At 43.3% G+C, this 24509-nt stretch overlaps 1 protein-coding gene across 1 annotated transcript in view; it reads left to right on the plus strand.

Moving 5' to 3' along the window:
• Positions 1–24509, plus strand: part of LOC122556265 (kyphoscoliosis peptidase-like) — a 131088-nt gene that overhangs the window by 40476 nt on the left and 66103 nt on the right. Inside the window, exons 6-8 of the mRNA XM_087993199.1 lie at positions 4968–5033; positions 20136–20177; positions 24288–24361. Coding sequence (XP_087849325.1) covers positions 4968–5033; positions 20136–20177; positions 24288–24361 — 182 coding nt within the window. The remainder of the gene's footprint in view (positions 1–4967; positions 5034–20135; positions 20178–24287; positions 24362–24509) is intronic.

The following is a 24509-nucleotide window of genomic DNA, read 5'->3' on the forward strand; positions in this document are numbered from 1 at the left end:
ACTCTATAGTGATTCCATGGTTCTAAAAAATAGATCAGAATTAGCAGGAGCAGCTACAGAAACATCAGTTTGAGCTTAAAGCGCTGCTGGCAAATAGGATAGATCCACAAAGAAATGTGGATGCATAGTGTATGTAACAAGATGCTGAAAACTACTTTCTGAAATGTCCTTTCAGAAATAAATGCCAGCAAGATGTTCAAATGAAAGAATACAAAGGGAACCAATTAACCACTGAAGGAGCAAATTGAAAAAGTCCAGGCTTCTAAGGAAGCAAAAAACTAAGAACATGCTGAAAAGACTAACCAGTTTTTTAAGCAGGATAAGAAGGAAAAAAAATGTACTGGATTGACAGAAGGCTAAAACTTTGATAGTTTTGGACAAATCCAATGTGTAAAACCAGTAGTTTCAAAATGAGAATCAAGATCTTAAGAACCAAAACAATAAATACCAAGAAGTTTTGAATCATTCAAAACCACTTGATAACAAAGTGTAACAAAGCCAGGCTGCAGTACATCAGGATAAAGAAATCTAGAAAAGTAATTGCAGTCCTTGGAAGAAAATCTGGACGAGGCAATAACAGATAATATTGCTGCTGGTATCACTTATAACACCTCCAACTAAAATTGCCGTCATGAGTCCGAATGCATCAGCAAATTATTTGTGTTACAGAGACTCCTAGGTTCACTTGTCATTTTAAGTGTTTAAACCTTTATTTGGAAAGGAGGCAGATTTTGGTTCTATGGCTTGCCTTTAAGAGAGTCTGTCTTTAATAATTCGATGTGCTGAATGTATACAATGTTGTAACTCTGCCTGTTGGTTTATTTGTGTGTCTCTAAGTATAGAAGTCAATTAACACATAAACAGAAACTGCTGGAAAGGCTCAGCAGGTCTGCCAGCATCTGTGGAGAGAAATCATAGTTAACATTTGGATTCGAGTGACCCTTCCTCAGAACTGATAGTAGCTAGGAATATATCAGTTTATATGCAAAAAGTAGAGAAGGGGGTAAGAAATAGACGGTAGGTGGGGGATAGAAAGCAAAGAGATAAATAGTTGGACAAAGGAGTGGGTAACTGTCTGGCTAGGTTGATGAATAGCTATTAATGGGGACTGTTGGTGGCTAACAATGGGTTGTGTGTAATAGCAGACTATGTGATAATAAGGCCTGGTATATGAGGGTAGGGACAAGGACATAGGAGAGCTCAAGCCCTAAAGTTATTGAATTGGATGTTGAGTCCAGAAGGCTGCGGAATCTCTAAGTGGAAAATAAGGTGGTGTTCTTCCACTTTGCACAGAGCTTTGCTGGAGCACTGCAAAGTCTGAGACAGATGTTAGACAGGGCTGTTGTGTTGAAGTGGCAGACAGCTGGAAGCTCAGTGTTTTGTTTTGCGGAAAATGAGTGAATGCGAAGTGAAGTAAAGCTTTCTGAACGTGACATGACCAGAACTTGCATATCAAACACACTACCATTGCATCACAAGTCCTGCCAAACTGAGCTACTATAATTTCCTAGCTACCATCAGTTCTGAAGGAGGGTCGCTGGACCTGAAATGTTAACTCTGATTTCTGTTGCCACAGCTGTTGCCAAACCTGCTCAGCTTTTCCATCAAATTCTGTTTTTGTTTCTGATATAAACCTGAACCAGAGGGGTGCCAATATCCTGGGCGGGGGTGGGGGAATTTGCTAATGCTATTTGGGAGGGTTTAAACTAATTCGACAGGGAGATGGGAACCTAAATTGCGATTCCAGTGTCCAGGAGGTTGAGAGTAGTGGGGTCAGAAATATAGTTTCAAGGTCTCAAGAGTTCACCGGCAAGCAGGAAGGTGGTTTGAAGTGTGTCTACTTCAATGCTAGGAGCATCCAGAATAAGGTGGGTGAACTTTGCAGCATGGGTTGGTATCTGGGATTTCGATGTTGTGGGCATTTCAGATAGAGCAGGGACAAGAATGACTGTTGCAGGTTCATTGGATAGACATATGAATGAAAATGAATAGATGGGCTTCAGATTTATTCCATAGGTCGGCACAACATCAAGGGCTAAAGGGCCTATATTGCACTGTAATAGTTTGCACGTTCTTCCCGTGTCTGCATGGGTTTCCTCCGGGCGCTCCGGTTTCCTCCCACAGTCCAAGGATGTGCAGGTCAGGTGAATTGACCATGCTAAATTGCCCGTAGTGCTAGGTAAGGGGTAAATGTAGGGGTATGGGTGGGTTACGCTTCGGCGGATCGGTGTGGACTTGTTGGGCCGAAGGGCCTGTTTCCACACTGTAATGTAATGTAATGTAATATATTCTGTGTTCTATACAGTATCTATAGTTCTTTCAGTTTTTATTTTTAAAGAAGTTGATTACTTTGTTACAATGTGTGCATTACAACTTATAATGTGATTAACTGTTTTAAGTAAACCAACCCACATAGTGAATCAGTCCCTGAAAAACGGTTGAGTATTAGACCATTTCGTTAACATTATGCAAGGCTCTTCATCCCATCATAGGCCATGAAAATGGAAAGTGTTAATGCAGGTCCATATCAGATTCTCTTGGAGATGATATGCTGTCCTCCCACGGCAGCAGCCCAAAACTCCATACCTGTTCAAACTTGTATTACAGAAATTTATATATATTTATACAGTAATTTTCATCTGTAAATTCAGATTTTTAAAATAGAGAGAAGACAGATTTCAGTTTCAGTTCCATAAAATAATTTTGTTTTTAAAGAGGTTAGAGAGTAATTTGGAAAAGCCACATCAATATATCACCCAAGAAAGCATGTGACTTGGTAAAAGCTCAGCCAGATAGCTGTAAAGTTAATTGATGTCATGGCCAGTTTCATGACATACAAAATAATGAATGATCAGAGGACACAGCTAGTTGAAGTTGGAGTTCAGGTTACAATCAGTTTCAGTTTTCAGGTTCAGAGCAGTTTCACCCAAGCAGAAGAGTTTTAGTTTGTGATGTCTCTGATCTGTGAGAGTTTGTGTAAAAGTTTTCAAGAATGGAAAAGAATTTTGGACCATCAGATCTAAATGGAAAGTAATGCCTAGGTCATCACATCTGAAATGAGTAAGTTAAATTTGAAATTAAAGAATTAAGGTCGAAGTAACACTTCACTGGGATTGAATATCTGAAAAATTATATTGCTTGGGAAAAGTTTGGACCAATGTCGTTGTGTTAAAATCATTTTGATTTGACTTATACATAGAGAACTTTGATTGCTTTCTTTTGCGTAATAAAGTTATGTTCTGCGTTAATAGAACATTGGCAGCCTCATTTGAGTTTGTTCAGTGAGTCATAAAAAGAAAACTTAAGGTCTATCAAATAAGTTTAATTCTTATTGGACTTGTACACTATTGGGATCATAGCACCTGGAAGCACACTTAAGGGTGTGTAGTGATTAGAACCAGTTGGATCTTGTTAACTACAAGGTTCCTGATCTCCTCAGTTAAGGACTGACCCCGAGCTGGCTGGCCTCAGTTTGAGCTGGCTGGTGGTTTTGTTTTTGGGGACCTAATTCCTGAACTGACTGATCTACATAGCCAGTTTGTTACTGGTGTATTTCAGTTCCCACTGGGGAACTGTTGTTTCAATGGCTGGTTGCAGACTGTGTGTTACTCTGTTTTGTTTTATTTTGAGAAAAGACTATTCTGATTTTGTGGCAGGCCCTAGCGTTTGCACTCTGGCTTTCAGTGCCTGCACTTTCTTTTTTGCATTTGTTTTCACTTTTTGGTGTTTTGGACTGAGATCCTGAGAGTCACCTGCGCCTTTCCAGATGAACTGTTCCTCTGAGAGCAGGCCTGGGCCTCTGTGGATGGAACAGGTCTCTGTAGATACTGAACAGCTGTGTGCTGTGGGGTGAGCATTTGCAAAGCCAAGCTTCAGCCAAGTGGCTAAACAGTTCTTCAGGATCTGGTACAGCAAGCCATCATAGTTACTGCTGATCTGTGGACTCAAGACAGTAAAGGAGTCCTGTAAGGCCTGACTTCGGTAAGAAAGCTGGTTGGCTGGTATCCAGGTGAGTGTACACCTTGGAACTTTCTCCTGTATGTGAATTAGACAATTAAATTACTTGGTAACATCCAAATCAGAGCCAATTAAAATTAACGTTTGGTTAAATGGTCACCCAGTCACCACGGAGGTCAACTTTTAAGCTTGCACAAGATCTCAGCCAGACTGAGAACATACACTGGAGAACCATTGCAAATTTAAGGGTACGACATTGGTTCTGGTCCCTTCGAGATGCAGTTGGTCCACTACCCTTGATGGTCATGAAAAGGCTCATGCCTAACACTACTGGAGCGGAATTGGTTGAGAACGGTTCATCTTCATTGCGTGAATATTTTTTTGTGTAGAAAATGGCTGCTTCAGTGAAGTTCTAGTGAAATACCCAGCAGTATTTCAAGAAGGGTTTTGGACTATCAAAGTGGCCAAAGCCACTTATATGTTGACAGGACACAATTCCAAGATTTTGCAAGGCCCGCTTGGTTCCATTTGCCTCGCAGGCAAAAGTAGAGGCGGAAATCAGGAGGCTGGAGAATGAAGGAATCACCAAACCAGTGCAGTTTGCAGAATGGGACAGCACTGGTACCGATGGTGACACTTGACTGCTCGGTTTGCCTTTGCGGGGACTGTTAGCATTGATTGCACGGAATGTTAGCCATTGTCCTTTTAACCTGAATTGTGAAGTAAAATTAGGTGCAAACAAAGTTTAAAAATTAGTTTAGGAATAAAATTTATAAAGTGGAAAAGATGAAAATTTCTGAAACTATTTAACAAAGGAATCTTGATTTCATAATGAGGGAGTTCCAGATCTTTCTGGATGAATATATTGAAAATGAACACTGAACACTATATCTTGTGTTCTTGTAACATTCTGATACTGCAATAGCTTGGCTACAAAGATAGCAAGAGCACACTAAATATTCTCAAATATGACAGTCAGTGTCTAAACTTGAGATTGAAACTTTATGCAGGGAAAGCAAGAAAGAAAGGACAAAAAGGGACCTCTGAAAAAAAACAAGTTTCCATCGAGGATAAAGGTAATGAAGATGATGTTTTTTAATTCGGACTGTAATTGTGGGGAGGGGTCAGCTGATTTTAGTTTATGTTTTGGCAAGATGACAGTTTTCCAAGTTGAAATGTCCAATTAGTCCTGAAAGGATGTTGGTACCAGTGAAATGGAGAAAAAAGTAACCCGAGTGACTGAGGGGATGAAATGTGAAGGTTAATTACATGAATCAATGATGTCTTCTCCAGAAAAGTAAATAGAACATAGAACATAGAACAGTACAGCACAGAACAGGCCCTTCAGCCCACGATGTTGTGCCGACCACTGATCCTCATGTATGCACCCTCAAATTTCTGTGACCATATGCATGTCCAGGAGTCTCTTAAATGTCCCCAATGACCCTGCCTCCACAAATGCTGCTGACAACGCATTCCATGCTCTCACAACTCTCTGTGTAAAGAACCCGCCTCTGACATCCCCTCTATACTTTCCTCCAACCAGCTTAAAACTACGACCCCTCGTGTTAGTCATTTCTGCCCTGGGAAATAGTCTCTGGCTCTATCTATGCCTCTCACTATCTTGTATATCACAATTAGGTCCCCTCTTCTCCTCCTTTTCTCCAATGAAAAAAGTCCGAGCTCAGTCAACCTCTCCTCATAAGATAAGTCCTCCAGTCCAGGCAGCATCCTGGTAAACCTCCTTTGAACCCGCTCCAAAGCATCCACATCTTTCCTATAATAGGGCGACCAGAACTGGACGCAGTATTCCAAGTGCGGTCTAACCAAAGTTTTATAGAGCTGCAACAAGATCTCATGACTCTTAAACTCAATACCCCTGTTAATGAAAGCCAAAACACCATATGCTTTCTTAACAACCCTGTCCACTTGGGTGGTAATTTTAAGGGATCTATGTACCTGCACCCCAAGATCCCTCTGTTCCTCCACACTGCCAAGAATCCTATCCTTAATCCTGTACTCAGCTTTCGAATTCGACCTTCCAAAATGCATCACCTCGCATTTATCCAGGTTGAACTCCATCTGCCACCTCTCAGCCCATCTCTGCATCTTGTCAATGTCCTGCTGCAGCCTACAACAGCCCTCTATACTGTCAATGACACATCCAAACTTTGTGTCATTTGCAAACTTGCTGACCCATCCTTCAATCCCTTCATCCAAGTCATTAATAAAAATTACAAACAGTAGAGGCCCAAGGACAGAGCCCTGTGGAACACCACTCACCACTGACTTCCAGGCAGAATATTTTCCTTCTACTACCACTCGCTGTCTTCTGTTGACCAGCCAATTCTGTATCCAGGCAGCTAAGTTCCCCTGTATCCCATTCCTCCTGACCTTTTGAATGAGCCTACCATGGGGGACCTTATCAAATGCCTTGCTGAAGTCTATATACACCACATCCACTGCTTAATCATTTCATTCATGAACTAGATTCAAGTGAGTTTTTGAGCAGTTTGGCATCTGGTAAACCATTGATTGCCTCCTATAGTGTGTATGGACTTGCACCCCACACCTCTCTCATTTGTCTTTATGTCAACTAGATTGGACTGGTTCAAGTTTGAAACTTGTTTCTGTTCCTGAGATCTCTGTTTTTCCCTCTCTAGTATGCCCCTTGTGACCTTCACCCACGGTGTCTCCCATGGTCTTTGTTCCCTGCCATTTTCCCTTTATTTGTGTTTATTTCCATTGATTAAGTTTTCTCCTTAATCTATTCCTTTTCCTGGAACACAACTGCCATCTAGTTCTCACACTCACTGGGGCTTCACCTTCACTGGTTACCTTGTAGACTGACCATGAAGGTAACCATTAACTAGATCTTTGGTCCTGGCCTGTCATTGTGGCCTTTTATTTATTCATTTTGTTGGATGTGGGCCTCACTGGCTGGCCAGCATTTTTTGCCTATCCCCCAGTTGCCCTTGAGAAGGTGATGGTGAACTACCTTCTCGAACTGCTACAATCCACCTGCTGTGGGTTGACACACAATGCCAGTAGGGAGGGAATTCCATGATTTTGAACCAGCGACAGTGAAGGAATGCTGATATATTTCCAAGTCAGGATGGTGAGTGACTTGGAGGGGAACTTGAAGGTGGTGGTGTTCCCATATATCTGCTGCCCTTGTCCCCTGAGATGGAAGTGGTCATGGGTTTAGAAAGTGCTGTCTGAGGATCTTCAGTGAATTCCTGTAGTGCATCTTGTAGATGGTACACACTGCTACTACTGAGCATTGTCAGAAAGAGTGAATATTTGTAGATGATGTGCCAATCAGGTGGGCTGTTTTGCCCTGGGAGTGTCAAGCTTCTTGAGTGTTGTTGGAGCTGCAGTCATCCAGGTAAGTGGGGAATATTCCATCACACTCCTGACTTGTACCATGTAGGTGATGATCAGGCTTTGAGGAGTCAGGAGGTGAGTTACTTGCCACAGTATCCCCAGCTTCTGACCTGCTCTTGTAGCCACTGTGTTTATGTGGTGAGTCCAGTTGAGTTTCTAGTCAATGATAACTCCCAGGATGTCAATAGGGCAGGATTCAGTGATGGTAACACCAATGACTGCCAAGGGGTGGTAGGTAGATTGTCTCTTATTCGTGATGATCTTAGTCTGGCATTTGTGTGGCATGAACATTATTTGCCACTTGTCAGCACAAGCCTAGATATTGTCCAGATCTTGTTGCACTTGAATATGGACTGGTTCAGTATCTGAGGAGTCATTGATGGTGCTGAACATCATCGGTGAACATCCCCAGTTCTGACCTTATGATGGAGGGAAGGTCATTGATGAAGCAGCTGAAGATGGTTGGGTCAAGGGCTACCCTGAAGAACTCCCTCAGAGATGTTCTGGAGCTGATTTGATTGATCTCCAGCAATCATAACCATCTTTTTATGGCGAAGAATGTGATGCTGGAAAAGCACAGCCAGTCAGGCAGCATTCAAGCCGATGTTTCAGACGTAAGCCTGAAACAGCAACTCTCCTGCTTCTCGAGTGCTGCCTGTCTGGATGTGTTTTTCCAACACCACACTCTTTGACTCTGAAATCCAACATCTGTAGTCCTCACTTTTTCCATTTTCTTATATGTCAGGTATGACTCCAACCACCCACCTGCTGCCTTTCTCTTCTCTTTTTGTGGCTATTAGATTACTTGCAGTGTGGAAACAGGCCCTTCGGCCCAACAAGTCCGCACCGACCCTCCAAAGAGAAACCCACCCAGACCCATTCCCCTACTTTTACTCCTTCATCTAACACTATGGGCATTTTAGCATGGCCAATTCACCTGGCCTGCACATCTTTGGACCTTTGGAAACCGGACCTTTGGAAACCGGAGCACCCAGAGGAAACCCACACAGACACGGGGAGAATGTGCAAACTCCACACAGACAGTTCCCTGAGGCAGGAATTGAACCCAGGTCCCTGCGCTGTGAGGCAGTAGTGCTAACCACTGTGCCATCCTGAATTTTTTAGTCAACAGCAAAATATACCTTTCAAATGGGAAAAAGAGCACAGCGAGCTGGGGAGTCTGGACAAAGGCAACAACACAGCAGCATGGAAATGTAACTCCAGCCCTTTTCTAATTTCAGGTTCTCCCTTGATCTTATCTGACACTTTCTAATGTTATCTCTGCTCTGTTTAATTCAAGTGGTCCATCCTGAGCCATCTCGAACATTTTGGGTTTTACTACCCTCTGTAGGATTTCTAAATGCCCATCACTTCCATGCTGCTGTGTTGCAGCCTTTGTCCAGCCTCCCCAGCTCTCTGTGCTCTTTTTCCCATTTGAAAGGTCTATTTTGCTGTTGACTAAATAATTCCCCAATAAAATATCCTTGAAGCTTGAGTCAATTCCCATTGTTTCCAGACTAATGACAAGTTCACTCTCTGAGTAAAGTATAACCTGTGGCACCTTTATCCATCCCCCACCTCACATCCCACTTCCCCCAAACTGCACCCCCCCTCCCCACCCCCACCCAAAACCTTTTACCAACACACTGAATTAAACTTCCTTCCAGATGGAAAATCTTTTCTTTCCCCATGATGAATGGTTGTGAGCTCCTGGGTCATGTTCTGGGGACCCAGAATTGTTTTGGAGAATACTGACTGATTCACTGTCTGACTGTTTAAAACAGCCAGGGGTCAGTGTTTCTTTGAACACAAACTCCTGGCAGCTCGCCCAGTTAACAGTCATACCTGAACAGGCACTGACCACCTTTAATGTTGCAAATATTGGTCTTGCAACTTGAGTTTCCAAGGGAAGCTGAAGTCAACGATTTTCCTTTACATCTCCTGGTTTCCTGCAGTGGAAACACTTGAGGAAGTTTCCCACCTGACTGCCATTCTAATATTTCCTTTTAATGCCTGGGCACAATTCTGCCTGCTTTCTTTTCCGCCTAGCTTTCTCAAGATTATTTGCCATGCTCTCATCTCTATCTCTGGTCTGCAGTAGCTTCCAGAACCCAGCTTTCCTGAGTTTAGGGATTTGCATTCGAACATACAGTCCTCAATCCAGGAGTGCTGTATGGACCCTGTATCTCAACATGAAGCCTGATTAGGAATTGTATCAATTTTTTGGTCTTCTCAAAAATTATTTACAAAGGTTTTCATAGATGGCAGTATATAATAGGCGTGAATGATCAAGCTATTTCCTGAGACTAGGATGTTTTGCCTAACTGATACTAACTGATACATGTATTTAGTTTTGTTGCCCATATTCAGTGGCACTCTCCTCACGTAACAGACTAAACTCTGTGTGCTCTCTCTATCAGCCTGTTCTTAATAATAATGCTCATTGTCTGGGCTGGCCACTTTAACTGCTACACTAAACAGCTATTTCAAAAGAAGTGAAGAAGATGCCAACGTTTCTTTCATCAAACATAAGGGTAAAAGTGCAAGTTGGTTACTTCAGTCTTTAGGTTATGTGTAGGGGAGGCGATAGTGTGGTGACGTTGTTGCTGGACTGTTAATACAGAGACCTGGGTCATATTCTGGGGACCCAGGATTGAATCCAGCCATTGCAAATGGTAGAATTTGAATTAAATAAAAATCTAGAATTAAGAGTCTAATGATGACTATGAAACCAATGCCAATTGTTGGGGAAAACCCATCAGGTTCACTAATGTCCTGTAGAGAAGGAAGCCACCATCCTTAGTTGGTTGGCCTACAGATCCACAGCAATGTGGTTGACTCTTAACTGCCCTCTAACAATTAAGGATGGCCTAGCCAGTGGCGCCCACATCCTGTCAATTTATTTTAAAAACATATTGCCTTCATCAGAGCTACTTTTCTTTTTCTCAGCCTGAGGTGGATCAATATAAATTCACTTTCTCTTTCCCTTTCTTGGAAATGTCTTCTTTTCTTTCCTCCATCTATCTATATTTATTCCATGGAATTGCAATTCTAACCTGAGCTATCCCAATTTTAATTTATCTATTTCACTATCCCTAAGTGTCTTCTCTCGAAATTTAACTTCTCCCAGTGCAACTTCTGTTTCTCTAGCTTTCCTTTTTACTGCCTAGCCACCCTTTTAAACCTGCCAAGACAAAATTTTTAGTTTCGTAGAATCCCTAGTGTGGAAACAGGCCATTTGGCCCAACAAGTCCACACTGACCATCCATAGAGTAACTCACCCGGACCCATTCCCCAACCCTATTGGTCTACATTTCCCCTGACTAATGTCTCTTGCCTACACATCCCTGAATACTACGGGCACTTTAGCATGGCCAATTCACCTAACCTGCACATCTTTGGAGCACCCAAATGAAACCCACACAGACACAGGGAGAATGTGCCAAATCCTCACAGAGAGTTGCCCAAGGCTAGAATCGAACCTGGGTCCCTGGCGCTGTGAGGTAGCAGTGCTAACCACTGACCCACTATGTCACACTTCTCATAAGTTATTTCATTCCACCCCTAAAATATCAAGAATATTAAACATGAGCAGCTTAGTACAAACAACGGTACAACAGGAATAGGCCGTTCTGGCCACCAAGACCTTGCTGATACAAGGGTTAATCTAAAACCCTTCTGCTTCAATGCAGTCCATATCCCTCCCTTGCGCACATATTCATATATCTGTCAAGATGCCTTATAAATATTGTTAGTATGTCTGCTTCCACGATCACCTCCCCTCGCAGCACATTCCGGGCACTTACTACCTTTTATGTAAAAAAAAATCTTACATCCACAATAAACATTCCCCCTTTTACCTTAAACTTATGTCCTCAAGTAGATGACATTTCTATTCTGGGAAAAGGACTCCGACTATCCATGCCTTTCATAAGTTTGTAAAACTCTATCAAGTTGCTCCTTAGCATCAAGACATTCAAGTGAAAACAAATCAAGTTTATCCAATCTCGTCTAATAGCTAATACCCTCTAAGCCAGGCAACATCATAGTAAACCTTTTCTGTACTGTCTTCAAAGCCTCCACATCCTTCTTGTAGTGTCGTGACCACAGCTATGTTCCAAATGTGGCATTACTAATGTTCTGTACAGCTCCAACATGACTTGTCAATTTTTATTTTTAATTTTACATTTACTTTTAATCTTTGAGACTTGGGAAAATGTCTTGCAGTTTTTTTTTAAAGAAAGCAACTTTTGAGAGAACAATTTGTTTGCCCCTTTACACTGCTTCTTTCATCTGTAGCAATTATTCCAGACGTCAGTTCCCCTCCCCCTCAAATAAAAACAAACAATTGCCGATGCTGGAGATATCTTCTGAAAAAGTGTCACTGAGTTTGAAACGTGAATGCTATTTTCTCTCCACAGATGCTGCCAGACCTGTTCAATTTCGCCAGCGATGTTATTCTTGTTTATTTCAAAATCCCAAATTTATTACAACCAAGTGTGGGAAAGAAATCAGCTCTGCTCTTTTTAAACTCCTCTCAATCGATTGCAACATTTTTTTTGAATTTGTCTTTTTTTTAGCACATAGCTATCATATTTCAATTATAACATAGCTTACTAAAGGAGCCAATCCAAGGTTTTCTGAGTGAAATAAATAAACTTTATTACCTATCAAGCCTGAAAGAAAAGAAAGAAAATGCAGCCTGAAGCAAAATAAACAGTACAGGCAATAAGATTAAAAGGAAGACTGGGGTATCTAATAAAAACAAGAAGATTAAAGTTCTCAGAACCTTCACATTGCAAGAGTGAAAGCTGAGTTCACTCCTGTCTTGCTTCCTCAACTGGAGTGAAATTTGTAGACTCCTCGAGTTCATGAGTAGCAAATTAATCAAAGTGTTCTTTTCAACATATCCTTTTGAGAGATGATAAGGTGTGTAGAGAGAGTGAGAGAGCAAGTTTATCATGATTCCATTTTTCCTTTCCTATCTGCTCTGCATGTAAGCTACTAAGATATGAATCATTTATATACTCTGGAGTACAGTTCCATTGTTTTTCTGAGCTGAATACTCAACAGGCAACCTTTTATCTCCCCACATATGAACTTACTATGCATGCATGTATTAAACAGCAGATGTGTTGGCAGCAACATAGTTGTCTGGTTTTACTTCCTTTAGATGAAATGGTGATTCCTGTGCAGCCAGTTTAGAGTACTTCATATGGGCTCCTAGGTTTGCCTCAATCTGTGGTCTGATGATTACAGCAGAAAGTTAAGGTCAGGATTTGTTCACTTTAACAATCATTTTCATTCATGAAGGGGGTCTCAGTTTTTAAAATCAGATGATGCAAGTTGAATACAATCCTTATCATAAAATAATAGAGATCTGCAGCATAGAAAATGCTTCTTCGGCCCACCGGGTCTAACTATTCTAATCCTAGTTTTCAGGACTTCGCTCATAATCTGGTATGTTAATAACGACACAAATACATATCTAAATACCTCTGAAAGGTTGAGTGTTTATGCCTCTACCACCCTTACAGGCAATGAATTCCAGATTCCCACCACCACTTGGGTAAAAATATGCTTTGGTGATGCCATTATCTTCAAATCCACACAGAGATAAAATAGTCATATAAATATTTCGAGAAGATTGTATTCTCCTGACCCCATATAATTTTGTAGTCGATTCGTGAGTCTTTGTTACAATCTTATGTTGCAAGGACGTCTGTTCAGACTTGATTGTCAGGTGTCGAAAATACTACTGTCTGGTCTGTGCTTTTCATATTGCCATTTCATTCCAGATTTAACAATTTTTTTCTTGTCTCTGTAGACAAACAAAATAGGCTGTAATTGTTTATTTTTATACAGATTCCTTTTGAGTTAGAAGAGAATTCCATGCACTTATGAATAGAACATAGAACATATAATGTTATAGTGCAGTACAGGCCCTTCGGCCCTTGATGTTGTGCCAACCTGTGAAATTAACCTGATGCCCATCTAACCTACATCATTCCATTATTATCCAAGTATTTGTCCAATGCCCATTTAAATGCCCTTAACATCGATAAGTCTACTACCGTTGCAGCATGTCCGTTCCATGCCCCTACTAGTCTCTGAGTAAAGAAACTACCCCAATATCTGTCCAAAATCTATCACCTCTCAATTTAAAGCTATATTCCCTCATGGTAGCCTTCACCATCCAAGGAAAAAGGTTCTTACTGTCCACCCTACCTAATCTTCTGATTATCTTATACGTCTTGATTAAGTCACCTCTCAACCTTCTTCTCTCCAATGAAAACAGCCTCAGGTCTTAGATTACTTACTTAGATTACTTACAGTGTGGAAACAGGCCATTCAGCCCAGCAAGTCCACACTGCCCCGCCGAAGCGCAACCCACCCATACCCCTACATTTACCCCTTACCTAACACTATGGGCAATTTAGCACGGCCAATTCACCTGACCTGCACATCTTTGGACTGTGGGAGGCCTCCTCGTAAGACCTCCCTTCCATGCCAGGCAATATCCTAGTAAATCTCCTCTGAACCCTTTCCAAAACTTCTACATCCTCCCTATAATGTGGTGACCAGAACTGTACGCAATACTCCAGGTACGGTCTTACCAGTGTCTTGTACAGCTACAGCATGACCTCGTGGCTCCGAAACTCCCTTAACAACAAGCACCAACACACCATATGCCTTCTTAACAACCCTATCAACCTGGGTGGCAACTTTCAGGGATTTATGCGGTGGCAGGGGAAAGTGCCAGGATGGGAGGGTGGGTTGTAGGGGGACGTGGACCTGACCAGGTAGTCACGGAGGGAACGGTCTTTGCGGAAGGCGGAAAGGGGTGGGGAGGGAAACATATCCCTGGTGGTGGGGTCTTTTTGGAGGTGGCGGAAATGTCGGCGGATGTTTTGGTTTATGCGGAGGTTTGTACGGTGGAAGGTGAGCACCAGGGGTGTTCTGTCCTTGTTACGGTTGGAGGGGTGGGGTCTGAAGGCGGAGGTGCGGGATGTAGACGAGATGCGTTGGAGGGCATCTTTAACCATGTGGGAAGGGAAATTGCGGTCTCTAAAGAAGGAGGCCATCTGGTGTGTTCTATGGTGGAACTGGTCCTCCTGGGAGCAGATATGGTGGAGGCGGAGGAATTGGGAATACGGGATGGCATTTTTGCAAGAGATAGGATGGGAAGAGGTGTAATCCAGGTAGCTGTGGGAGTCGGTGGGTTTGTAAAAAATGTCAGTTTCAAGTCGGTCATCCTTAATGGAGATGAAGAGGTCCAGGAAGGGGAGGTAGGTGTCAGAGATGGTCCAGGTAAATTTAAGGTCAGGATGGAATGTGTTGGTGAAGTTGATGAATTGCTCAACCTCCTCGCGGGATGACTCCTCGCAGTCATCAATGTAGCGGAGGAAGAGGTGGGGAGTGGTGCCGGTGTAATTATGGAAGATCAACTGTTCTATGTAGCCAACAAAGAGACAGACATAGCTGGGGCCCATACGTGTGCCCATGGCTACCCCTTTGGTCTGGAGGAAGTGGGAGGATTCAAAGGAGAAATTGTTAAGGGTGAGGACCAGTTCAGCCAAACAAATGAGAGTGTCGGTGGAAGGGTACTGTTGGGAACGTCTGGAGAGGAAAAAACGGAGGGCTTGGAGGCCCTGGTCATGGCGGATGGAGGTGTAGAGGGATTGGATATCCATGGTGAAGATGAGGCATTGGGGGCCGGGGAAACGGAAGTCTTGGAGGTGGTGGAGGGCGTGGGTGGTGTCTCGAACGTATGTGGGGAGTTCCTGGACTAGGGGGATAGGACAGTGTCGAGGTAGGTAGAGATGAGTTCAGTGGGGTAGGAGCATGCTGAGACAATGGGTCGGCCAGGGTGGTCAGGCTTGTGGATCTTGGGAAAGAGATAGAACCGGGCAGTGCGGGGTTCCCGGACTATGAGGTTGGAAGCTGTGGGTGGGAGATCTCCTGAGGTGATGAGGTACTGTATGGTCTGGGAGGTGATGGTTTGGTGATGGCGGGCAGTAGGAAGAGGTGTCCTCGAGTTGACGTTTGGCTTCAGCGTGTAGAGGTCAGTGCGCCAGACTACCACTGCGCCCCCTTTATCTGCTGGCTTGATGGTGAGGTTGGGATGGAGCAGAGGGATTGGAGGGCTGTGCATTGTGAGGGTGAGAGATTGGAGTGGGGGAGGGAGGTGGACAGGTTGAGGCGGTTAATGTCCCGGCGGCAGTTGGAAATGAAGAGGTCGAGGGCAAATAAAACGCCAGGTGGGGTATCCAGGTGGATGCAGTGTGTTGGAGGTGGGCGAAGGGGTCCTCGGAAGGTGGGCGGGAATCCTGATTGTGAAAGTGAGCTCGGAGGCGGAGGCGACGGAAGAATTGTTCAACGTCACGGCGTGTATTAAATTCATTGATGCGTGGACGGAGGGGGATGAAGGTGAGTCCTTTGCTGAGGACTGATCGTTCGTCCTCAGTGAGGGGAAGGTCTGGAGGGATGGTGAAAACTCGGCAGGGCTGGGGGCTCGGATCTGGTGTGAGTGTGGAGCTGTGAGTGGGAGCGGAGCCAGTAACTGGAGTGGGTGTGATGGTGGGGGGAATGGGGTGGAGTCATGAGCAGGGGTAGTGTTCCCCTCGGGGTTCTGGGGGATGGGGATAGTGACAGTGGGGTCTGTGGGGGGCATGTCAACAGAATGCAGGTGAGTGCCGCTGGTGGAGGCGGAAGTGGTGTTGACAACGGCAGTAGGGGTGGCGGAAGTCACTGAGCATGTGGCATCAGCGATGATGTGAGGGGCAGAAGTGATGTCATGTGTGATGCATGAGGAATTGTGAGGGATGGAAGTGGTTGTGGGAGTGGCCATGATCGGGGCGGAAGTGACATCATCAATCAATGTGGGGGTGGCAGCTGTATTAGCTGCATGGCTAATGGCGGAATAGGTTCCAAGGACAGGGGAATCTTCTGGAATGTTTGAGGAGCGCTGGTTATGGAGGTGGGTGGATAAAAGTTTGTTGTACTTACAGTTTTTGATGTTTGAGATGGAATTGAAATACTGTTTGTTGAGAGTATGAATTCTCCTGAGGATGTAGTACAGAGTGGATCCTTTGCAATTCTGAGAGAGTGTGGCCCTCAGCTGAGGCAGGGCAGACTGTAGAGAGGTTAGGTGCCGGTGCATTGCTGCAAGCGTGGAGCGGAGGATCTTGAAGGAGAACTGTTGCTGGTGTTTTTGAATCTGTAGTCTGTACTGTTTGTCCTGTTCGGGTCCGAACTCTGCTGGTTTAAAGGTGGTCCGGAGTCCGTGTGGGATGAGTTGGTTACGGAGGCAGGCACTGAGGAAGCGAATGTGGCTGTTGTAGTGAGTTTGTTTCACGACATGGTTGAAGAGCTTCAGGGCAGAGGAAATGACCTGGGAGTTGCAGTGGGAGAGGGACCCCCTGAGATTCTTGTAGAGAGAGGAGGAAATCTTCTTCAAGGCAGGCATCCTTGCAAGAGGATTCTTCGTAGTTGTTAAAATCAACGAGGTAAAAACAATGACTGCAGATGCTGGAAACCAGATTCTGGATCAGTGGTGCTGAAAGAGCACAGCAATTCAGGCAGCATCCGAGGAGCTTCAAAATCGACGTTTCGGGCAAAAGCCCTTCATCAGGAATAAAGGCAGTGAGCCTGGAGCGTGGAGAGATTAGCTAGAAGAGGGTGGAGGTGGGGAGAAAATAGCATAGAGTACAATGGGTGAGTGGGGGAGGGGATGAAGGTGATAGGTCAGGGAGGAGAGGGTGGAGTGGATAGGTGGAAAAGTAGATAGACAGGTAGGACAAGAGGAGGTACGGTGGCACAGTGGTTAGCACTGCTGCCTCACAGCGCCAGAGACCCGGGTTCAATTCCTGACTCAGGCGACTGACTGTGTGGAGTTTGCACATTCTCCCCGTGTCTGCGTGGGTTTCCTCCGGGTGCTCCGGTTTCCTCCCACAGTCCAAAGATGTGCAGGTCAGGTGAATTGGCCATGCTAAATTGCCCATAGTGTTAGGTAAAGGGGTAAATGTATGGGTGGGTTACGCTTCGGCGGGTCGGTGTGGACTTGTTGGGCCGAAGGGCCTGTTTCCACACTGTAAGCAATCTAATCTAATCTATCACTAAAGTCGGGACAAGTCATGGGGACAGTGCTGAGCTGTAAGTTTAGAACTAGGGTGAGGTGGGGGGTGTTGTGAACAGTGACGCAGGTTATCAGAAATTTCAACAGGACCTTGATCAGCTGGGGAAGTAAGCCAAGAAATAGCAAATAGAGTTTAATATCGATACGTGTCAGGTGCACAGAACATAGAACATTATAGCGCAGTACAGGCCCTTCAGCTATTAATGTTACACTGACCTGTGGAATCATCTGAAGCCCATCTACCACCGCTATTCCATTCTCATTCATATGTCTATTAATGACCATTTCAATGCTCTTAAAGTTGGCGAGTCTACTACTGTTGCAGGCAATGCATTCCATGACCCTACCACTCTCTGAGTAAAGAAACTACCTTTGACATCTGTCCTATATCTATCACCCCTCAATTTAAAGCTATGTCTTCTCATGCTAGCCATCACCATCTGAGGAGAAAGGCTCTCACTGTCCACCTATCTAACCTTCTGATTATCTTATATGTCTCAATTAAGTCACCTCTCAACCTTCTTCTCTCTAATGAAAACAGCCTCAAGCCCCTCAGCCTTTCCTCGTAAGACTTTCCCTCCATAGCAGGCAACATCCTAGTAAATGTCCTCTGAACCATTTCCAAAGCTTCCACATCCTTCCTTTAATGCGGTGACCAGAACTGTACGCAATACTCCAAATGTGGTCACAGTAGAGTTTTGTACAGCTGCAGCATGGACAGCTGGACAAGTTTCAGCTCAGGAGTCACACTCTACCACTGGAGATATCAAGAGGCAATGGTTAGATTGTTTTTTTTATTCGAAAGAGTCATTGAGTTTTTTTTGAATTGGTACCTACTAGTTTTCGGCCTTTGTCTGGAAGAAGTCCAAGTCTCGCTCCATTTCGACATGATTGCTTCAGTATCTGAAGAGTCATGAATGGTGCTGGACATTGTGCGATATTTAGCGAACATCCCTACTTCTGTCCTTATGATGGAATGAATGTTATTGATGTAACAGCTGCAGATGGTTGGGCTGAGGACACTGCACTGAGGAATTCCTGCAGGGATGTTCAGCAGATGAGATGTATGACCTCCTACATACACAGCCATCTTCCTATATGCCAGTTATGACTCCAACCAGTAGAGAGTTTGCCCCTGATACTCATTGATTTCAGTTTCGCTCAGGCTCCTTAATGCCACACTCCGGCAAATGCAGCCTTGATGTCAAAGACTGTCACTCTCACCTCATGTCTGGAATTTGACTCTTTTGTCCATGTTTTAACCAAGGCTGTAATGAGGTCAGGAGCTCCGTGGCCCTGGTGGAACATCAAACTGGGCATTACTGAGTAGATGCTGCTTGATAGCATTGTTGATGACACCTCTCATCACTTTATTGATGATCAAAAGTTGACTGAAGGGTCAGTAATTGGTGGGGATGCATTTGCCCTTATTTTTGTGCACAGGACATACTGAGCAATTTTCTATATTGTTGAGTTGATACCAAAGTTGTTTCTGTACTGGTACAGCTTGGTGAAAGGAGTGGAAGTTCTGGAGCACAAGTCTTCAGTACCATTGCTGAAATGTTGTCAGGACTTATACCCTCTACAGGATGAAGCACCTCGAATGTTTTCTTGATATCCCATGGAGTGGTTCAAATTGGCTGAATGCTAGTAAAAGTGACGCTGGGAACAAATGGGAGACACTGACTTGGATCTTGGCACTTCCAGCTAAATATTATAGAATCATAGAGATGTACAGCATAGAAACAGACTCTTCAGTCTAACACATCCATGCCGACCAGATATCCTAAATTAATTTAGACACATTTGCCAGCACTTGGCCCATATTCCTCTAAATGCTTCCTATTCATATACCCATCCAGATGCCTTTCAAATGTTGCAATTGTACCAGTCTCCACCACTTCCTCTGGCAGCTAATTCCATGCACGTACCACCGTCTGCATGAAAACATTGTCCCTTGGGTCCCTTCCTAAATCTTTCTCCTCCCACTCTAAACTCATGCCTTCTAGTTCTGGACTGCCCCACCCCAGGAATAAGACCTTGTCTATATATCCTATCCATACCCTTCATGATTTTATAACCCTCTATAAGTTTATAAACCCCAACCTCCATTGCTTCAGGGAAAACAGCCCCAGCTTATTCAGCCTCTCTCAAGAGCTCAAACTCTCCAACCCTGGCAACAACTTGGAAATCTTTTCTGAACCCTTTTAAGTTTCACAAAATCCTTCCTTTAGGAGGGAGACCAGAATTGCGCACAATATCCCAATAGTGGTCTAACCAATGTCCTGAACAGCCAAAACATGACCTCCCAACTCCTGTACTCAATGCTGTAACCAATAGAGGAAAGCATACTAAATGCTTTCTTCACTATCCTATCTAAGTGAGACTCCGCTTTCAAGTAATTAATGAACCTGCACTCCAAGGTCTCTTGTTGAGAATGCTTCAGCCTTACCTTTTACACCGATATGTGGGGCTTTTCTGTCATTGACAATGGAGACATTTGTGGAGCTGCTTCCTCCAGTGAGTTGTTTACTTGTGCACCAGCATTCGTGAATGGATGTGGCAGGACTGCAGAGCTTAAATACATTGCTGTTCTGCGCAATATTACAAGATGTTCCAGAACTGAAAAAAAAAATTTGTTTTGATTTTGCAGGTGCCACCGATGGTCAACAATATAAGTTAAAAGAAATTAAAGGTGAGTATTATGCAGTTGTACCTGGTGTATCCTTCCTTCACATGCGCCTGCTCAACTTTTCATTGTAGCAATGTGACACTTTTTAAAACATTTGTTTGGAGCAGTTCACGCTTATTTTTTATTGAGTGATTATTCAAAAAACAATGAATTGTTAAATCAGCATGTTCACATTAATGACAGGTCTAATGTCGAAAATCCAGCTGATTATGAACCAGAATTATCCACAAACTCAACATTTCTCTCCCAGCAGATCAGTGTTTCACTCTAGAATGGAGTAAATGTTGGAATACAGAGGCCAAGAGTTGACCCTAGAAGATGGTATCACTGACTTTTGTGTACACATAGGGCCCGAGTCTATCATGCATCTTTAAGATCTCACCTCCATACAACCACTTGATGAAGGAGCGGCGCTCCGAAAGCTAGTGCTTCCAATTAAACCTGTTGGACTATAACCTGGTGCTGTGTGATTTTTAACCACCTCCACCAAGCCCCTCCCCCACCCCATGCCAGTAGCCCCTCCCCCATACTCAAGACATAAAATGAGCAGGATGATAGCTAAATGGTTAGCACTATTACCTCACAGCACCAGGAACCCGGCTTCAACTCCAGCCTTGGGTGAATGTCTGTGTGGAATTTGCACATTCTCCCCAGAATCGCTAGAGCCAGGGAGTGTCCCAGAGAACTGGAAAATCGTTAACAGGACACCCCTGTCTAAAAGGGGAGTAAGGCAAGTTACTGGCAGATCAGCCAAACTTTGGTCTTGGGTAAGATTTTGAAGTCCATTGTGAAGATTTCAGCTTGGTTTCATCAAGGGGACGTCATGCCTGACAAATCTGCTAGAATTGTTTGAGGAAATAATGAGCAGGTTTGACCAAAGAGAGCCAATGATGTTACCTACCTGGACATCAAGAAGACCTTTGACAAGGTGCTGCACAGGAGGGTGCTCAGTAAGATAAGGACCTTTGATGTTAGAGGCAAGGTACTGGCATGGGTAGAAAGTTGGCTGTCTGACAGAAAGCAGGGAGTGCTGATAAAAGGGTCTTTCTCAGAATGGCAGCTGGTGACAAGCACTGGGTCACTGTTGGGCCCACAACTTTTCACTTTATACATTAATGATCTCGAGGATGGAACTGAGGGCATTCTGGCTAACTTTGCAGATGATACAAAGATAGGTAGAGGGGCAGGTAGCAATAGGGAGGCAGGGAGGCTGCAGAAGGATTTGGACAGAGTGGGCAAAGGAGTGGCAGATTGAGTACAAGTGTGAGGTAAGAAAAACAGAAACATGTACTATTTTCTAAACCGGGAGAAAATTCAGAAGTCTGAAGTGCAAAGAAATTTGGAAGTTCTAGCCCAGGATTCTCTCATGGTAAACTTGCAGGTTGAGTCAGTAGTTAGGAAGGCAAATGTAATGATAGCATTTATTTTGAGAGGTCTTGAATATAAAAGCCTGGATGTACTTCTGAAGCTCCACAAGGCTCTGGTCAGGCCACTTTTGGTGTATTGTGCACAGTTTTGGGTCCCACATCTTAAGAAGGATGTACTTGCCCTGGATGGTATTCAGAGGAGGTTTACTAGAATGGTTCCAGGAACGAAACGCTTAACATATGAGGAACATTTGAGGACTCTGGATCTATACTCAGAGTTTAGAAGGATGAAGGAAGATCAAAATAAAACTCACAAAATATTGAATGGCCTGGACGGAGTGGATGTTGGGAAGATGTTTCTATTGGCAGGAGAGACTAGTGCCCGAGACTAAGTGGAAGACCTTTTAGAACAGAGATAAAGAGAGACTTCTTCAGCCAGAGAGGGGTACATCTATGGAATTCATTGCCACAGAAGGCTGTAGAGGCCAGGCCATTGAGTATATTTAAGATGGAAACAGATAGGCTCCTGAATGTCAAGAGTTATGGGGAGAAAGCGGGAGAATGGGGTTGAAAAACTTATCAGCCATGTCTGAATGCTGAAGCAGACTTGATGAACTGAATGGCCTAATTTCTACTTCTATGTCTTCTGGTTTCTGATCCCTTCAGATTTCCTTCAGGTGCTCCAGCTTCCCCCCACATCCAAGGATGTGCAGGTTAGGCAGATTAGCCATGGTAAATGTGGACTTATAGGGAAGGGGACTGGTTTTGATTGGGTGCTCTTTGGAGAATCAGTGTAGACTGGATGGGCTGAATGGCTTCTTTCCACATGGTAGGAATTCTATGATTCTAACTGCTTGCACTTGTCTAAGTGTACTTCTAGCAGCATTGTTTTCTGACAGAATTCAGGCCAGCACTCCCAATTCATTCCATACACACATTGAAAAGATAAACCACTAAGAAATATGATCTTTCACCAGGAAATTGAAAGCCCTATGGTGGCCTCAAGGTAACTTTTGAGGGAGAATGGGTGTATGCCTGGATGACAGGTACCTTCACTGGAAAATAAAGTATTTTATCCTTCTAGATAGTTCCTGCAAGTTGTTCTTAAGCCAGCAGTCTGGATAAAAAGTATCTAGACCTGGGTAAATGCAAGCTAACATTCTGCAGTTACATACCTGAGGTAGCTATGTTTTGCCAATCCATTGTCAATTGATTGTACATCTACACAGAGGGGTGATTCCTGGTATCAGTAGTTTGAAAACAGCTTAGAAATATGTTGAAAACAAGTCAAAACATCAATAGTCTCAGCATTAATGTAAAATCTGTAGCATACAATCAGCTGCTTTGAGCCATCTACTCTCTGTAGGTGTTCATATTCCATTTGAACCACCTCCCAATACATCTTCTGACCCAGCAAATTTACCTGGTATTTTTGCACGGGAATACTTCACCAGTATATCCTTTCATTTTTAATAAAGTGCCCTTTGAAAGAGGGAGCCCTTCCCTTCACACTCTTTTGCCAGAGTGCAGTTGCAAGGTGGTTGAAATGGTGTTGACCAAGGTCCCTCTGATTCTCAGTCCTTCTCAGGTGCTTACCATTCTTTTGCCTGTGCATCACTTTGCTCTTATCCAGATTGAATTTTATTTGCCATCGATCAGCCCATTTGACCAGTCCATCAATATCGTCTTGTAGTTTAATCTGTTATGTTTCCCTCTAACCTTCCATTCCCTAATCATTCAAACAGACACTGGTATACTATATTGTAAGTTTTTAATTGAAGGTGACAGTATTATATACATGGTGCTGAAGAGCTCAGACTTTGTTATCTTTTAATTGGTCTCCTAACACACTCCAACCATGCCTCCTGTGATAAATGACACAACCTTCTGTCTGCTCGTGTATACAGATAATGGACACACTTAAAGACATTCTACAACATTGTGTACAGATGATGCTTACCAATGTAAGCCTCTGAAAGGTTAATGCTGAAGAATGAATGTAGCACCATCCAATATGATGATGTCACATGGATTTGGGGAGGAGAACAGTTTAGGATCTCGAAGGAATAACACTTAATTGTCATTCTCCTTCACAATCCCTGGAGCAATATTCATCACACCAATGTAACCTGTTCCTGATTGCTAGCATGTAATACACTACAGCTTCTTTAAGCCTGTTCTCTTCTGACTACTTAGTGGCTTTCCACTTCCACACTAGGCCCATCAGGCCCTATTGATCCCTATTCAGGAAGAGGAAGGGGACAGCAATTCTAGCAGAAGGACCTTACATCATGATGAAGATTTATCTTACAAGAGATCACATTGTTGGATTCAGGAAGGGAATGTTGTTTGATATTAACTAGAACTCTTATTGGATGACATTGAATAATTTTTCACTGCATATTTAAAATATGAAATGCGCCCTTCCATTTTCACTCTCAAAGATTACATAAATCTTGTTTTTTTGATGTTAGTACATTTTTCATATTAATTTGATTCAAATGTTCAACTGCCCCCAGTACCACATAATTCTAAATATTTTGTCATTTTGATCAAATGGTTAAGTTCATGGGGAAACAGGAAAGTCAAGAACTCTGCCAGGTGCTGACAAAGCCAGCCAACCTGAGAGAGAATTTGCAAGATTTTTTACCAGGCCTCTTTAAGATCATGAAATATTATAATATGAATATTAAATATATAATGCACCTCACAGATGTCAAAAAATAATATGGATTTTATTTTACAGATGACATGTACAACCTAAAGTCTATCAAAATGGATTTGTCTGAGTTTGAGGCTCTTGATACATATGCTTGTAAGGTAACAACTGAAATTCTAACCAATAATCCTTCTAATTAAAAAGCTAAAAACTGGATCGGAATCCTCCCTATGTTCCAATTCCAAACCTTTATTGTTCATAATTTGTCAATTGTTGAAGTTTAAAAGGAAATTCTGTAAAATTCACCAG

The sequence above is a fragment of the Chiloscyllium plagiosum genome, unplaced genomic scaffold, assembly GCF_037043375.1.
Source record: "Chiloscyllium plagiosum isolate Xiang-an unplaced genomic scaffold, Cpla_swu_hap1 HiC_scaffold_13, whole genome shotgun sequence".
Classification (NCBI taxonomy): Eukaryota; Metazoa; Chordata; class Chondrichthyes; order Orectolobiformes; family Hemiscylliidae; genus Chiloscyllium; species Chiloscyllium plagiosum.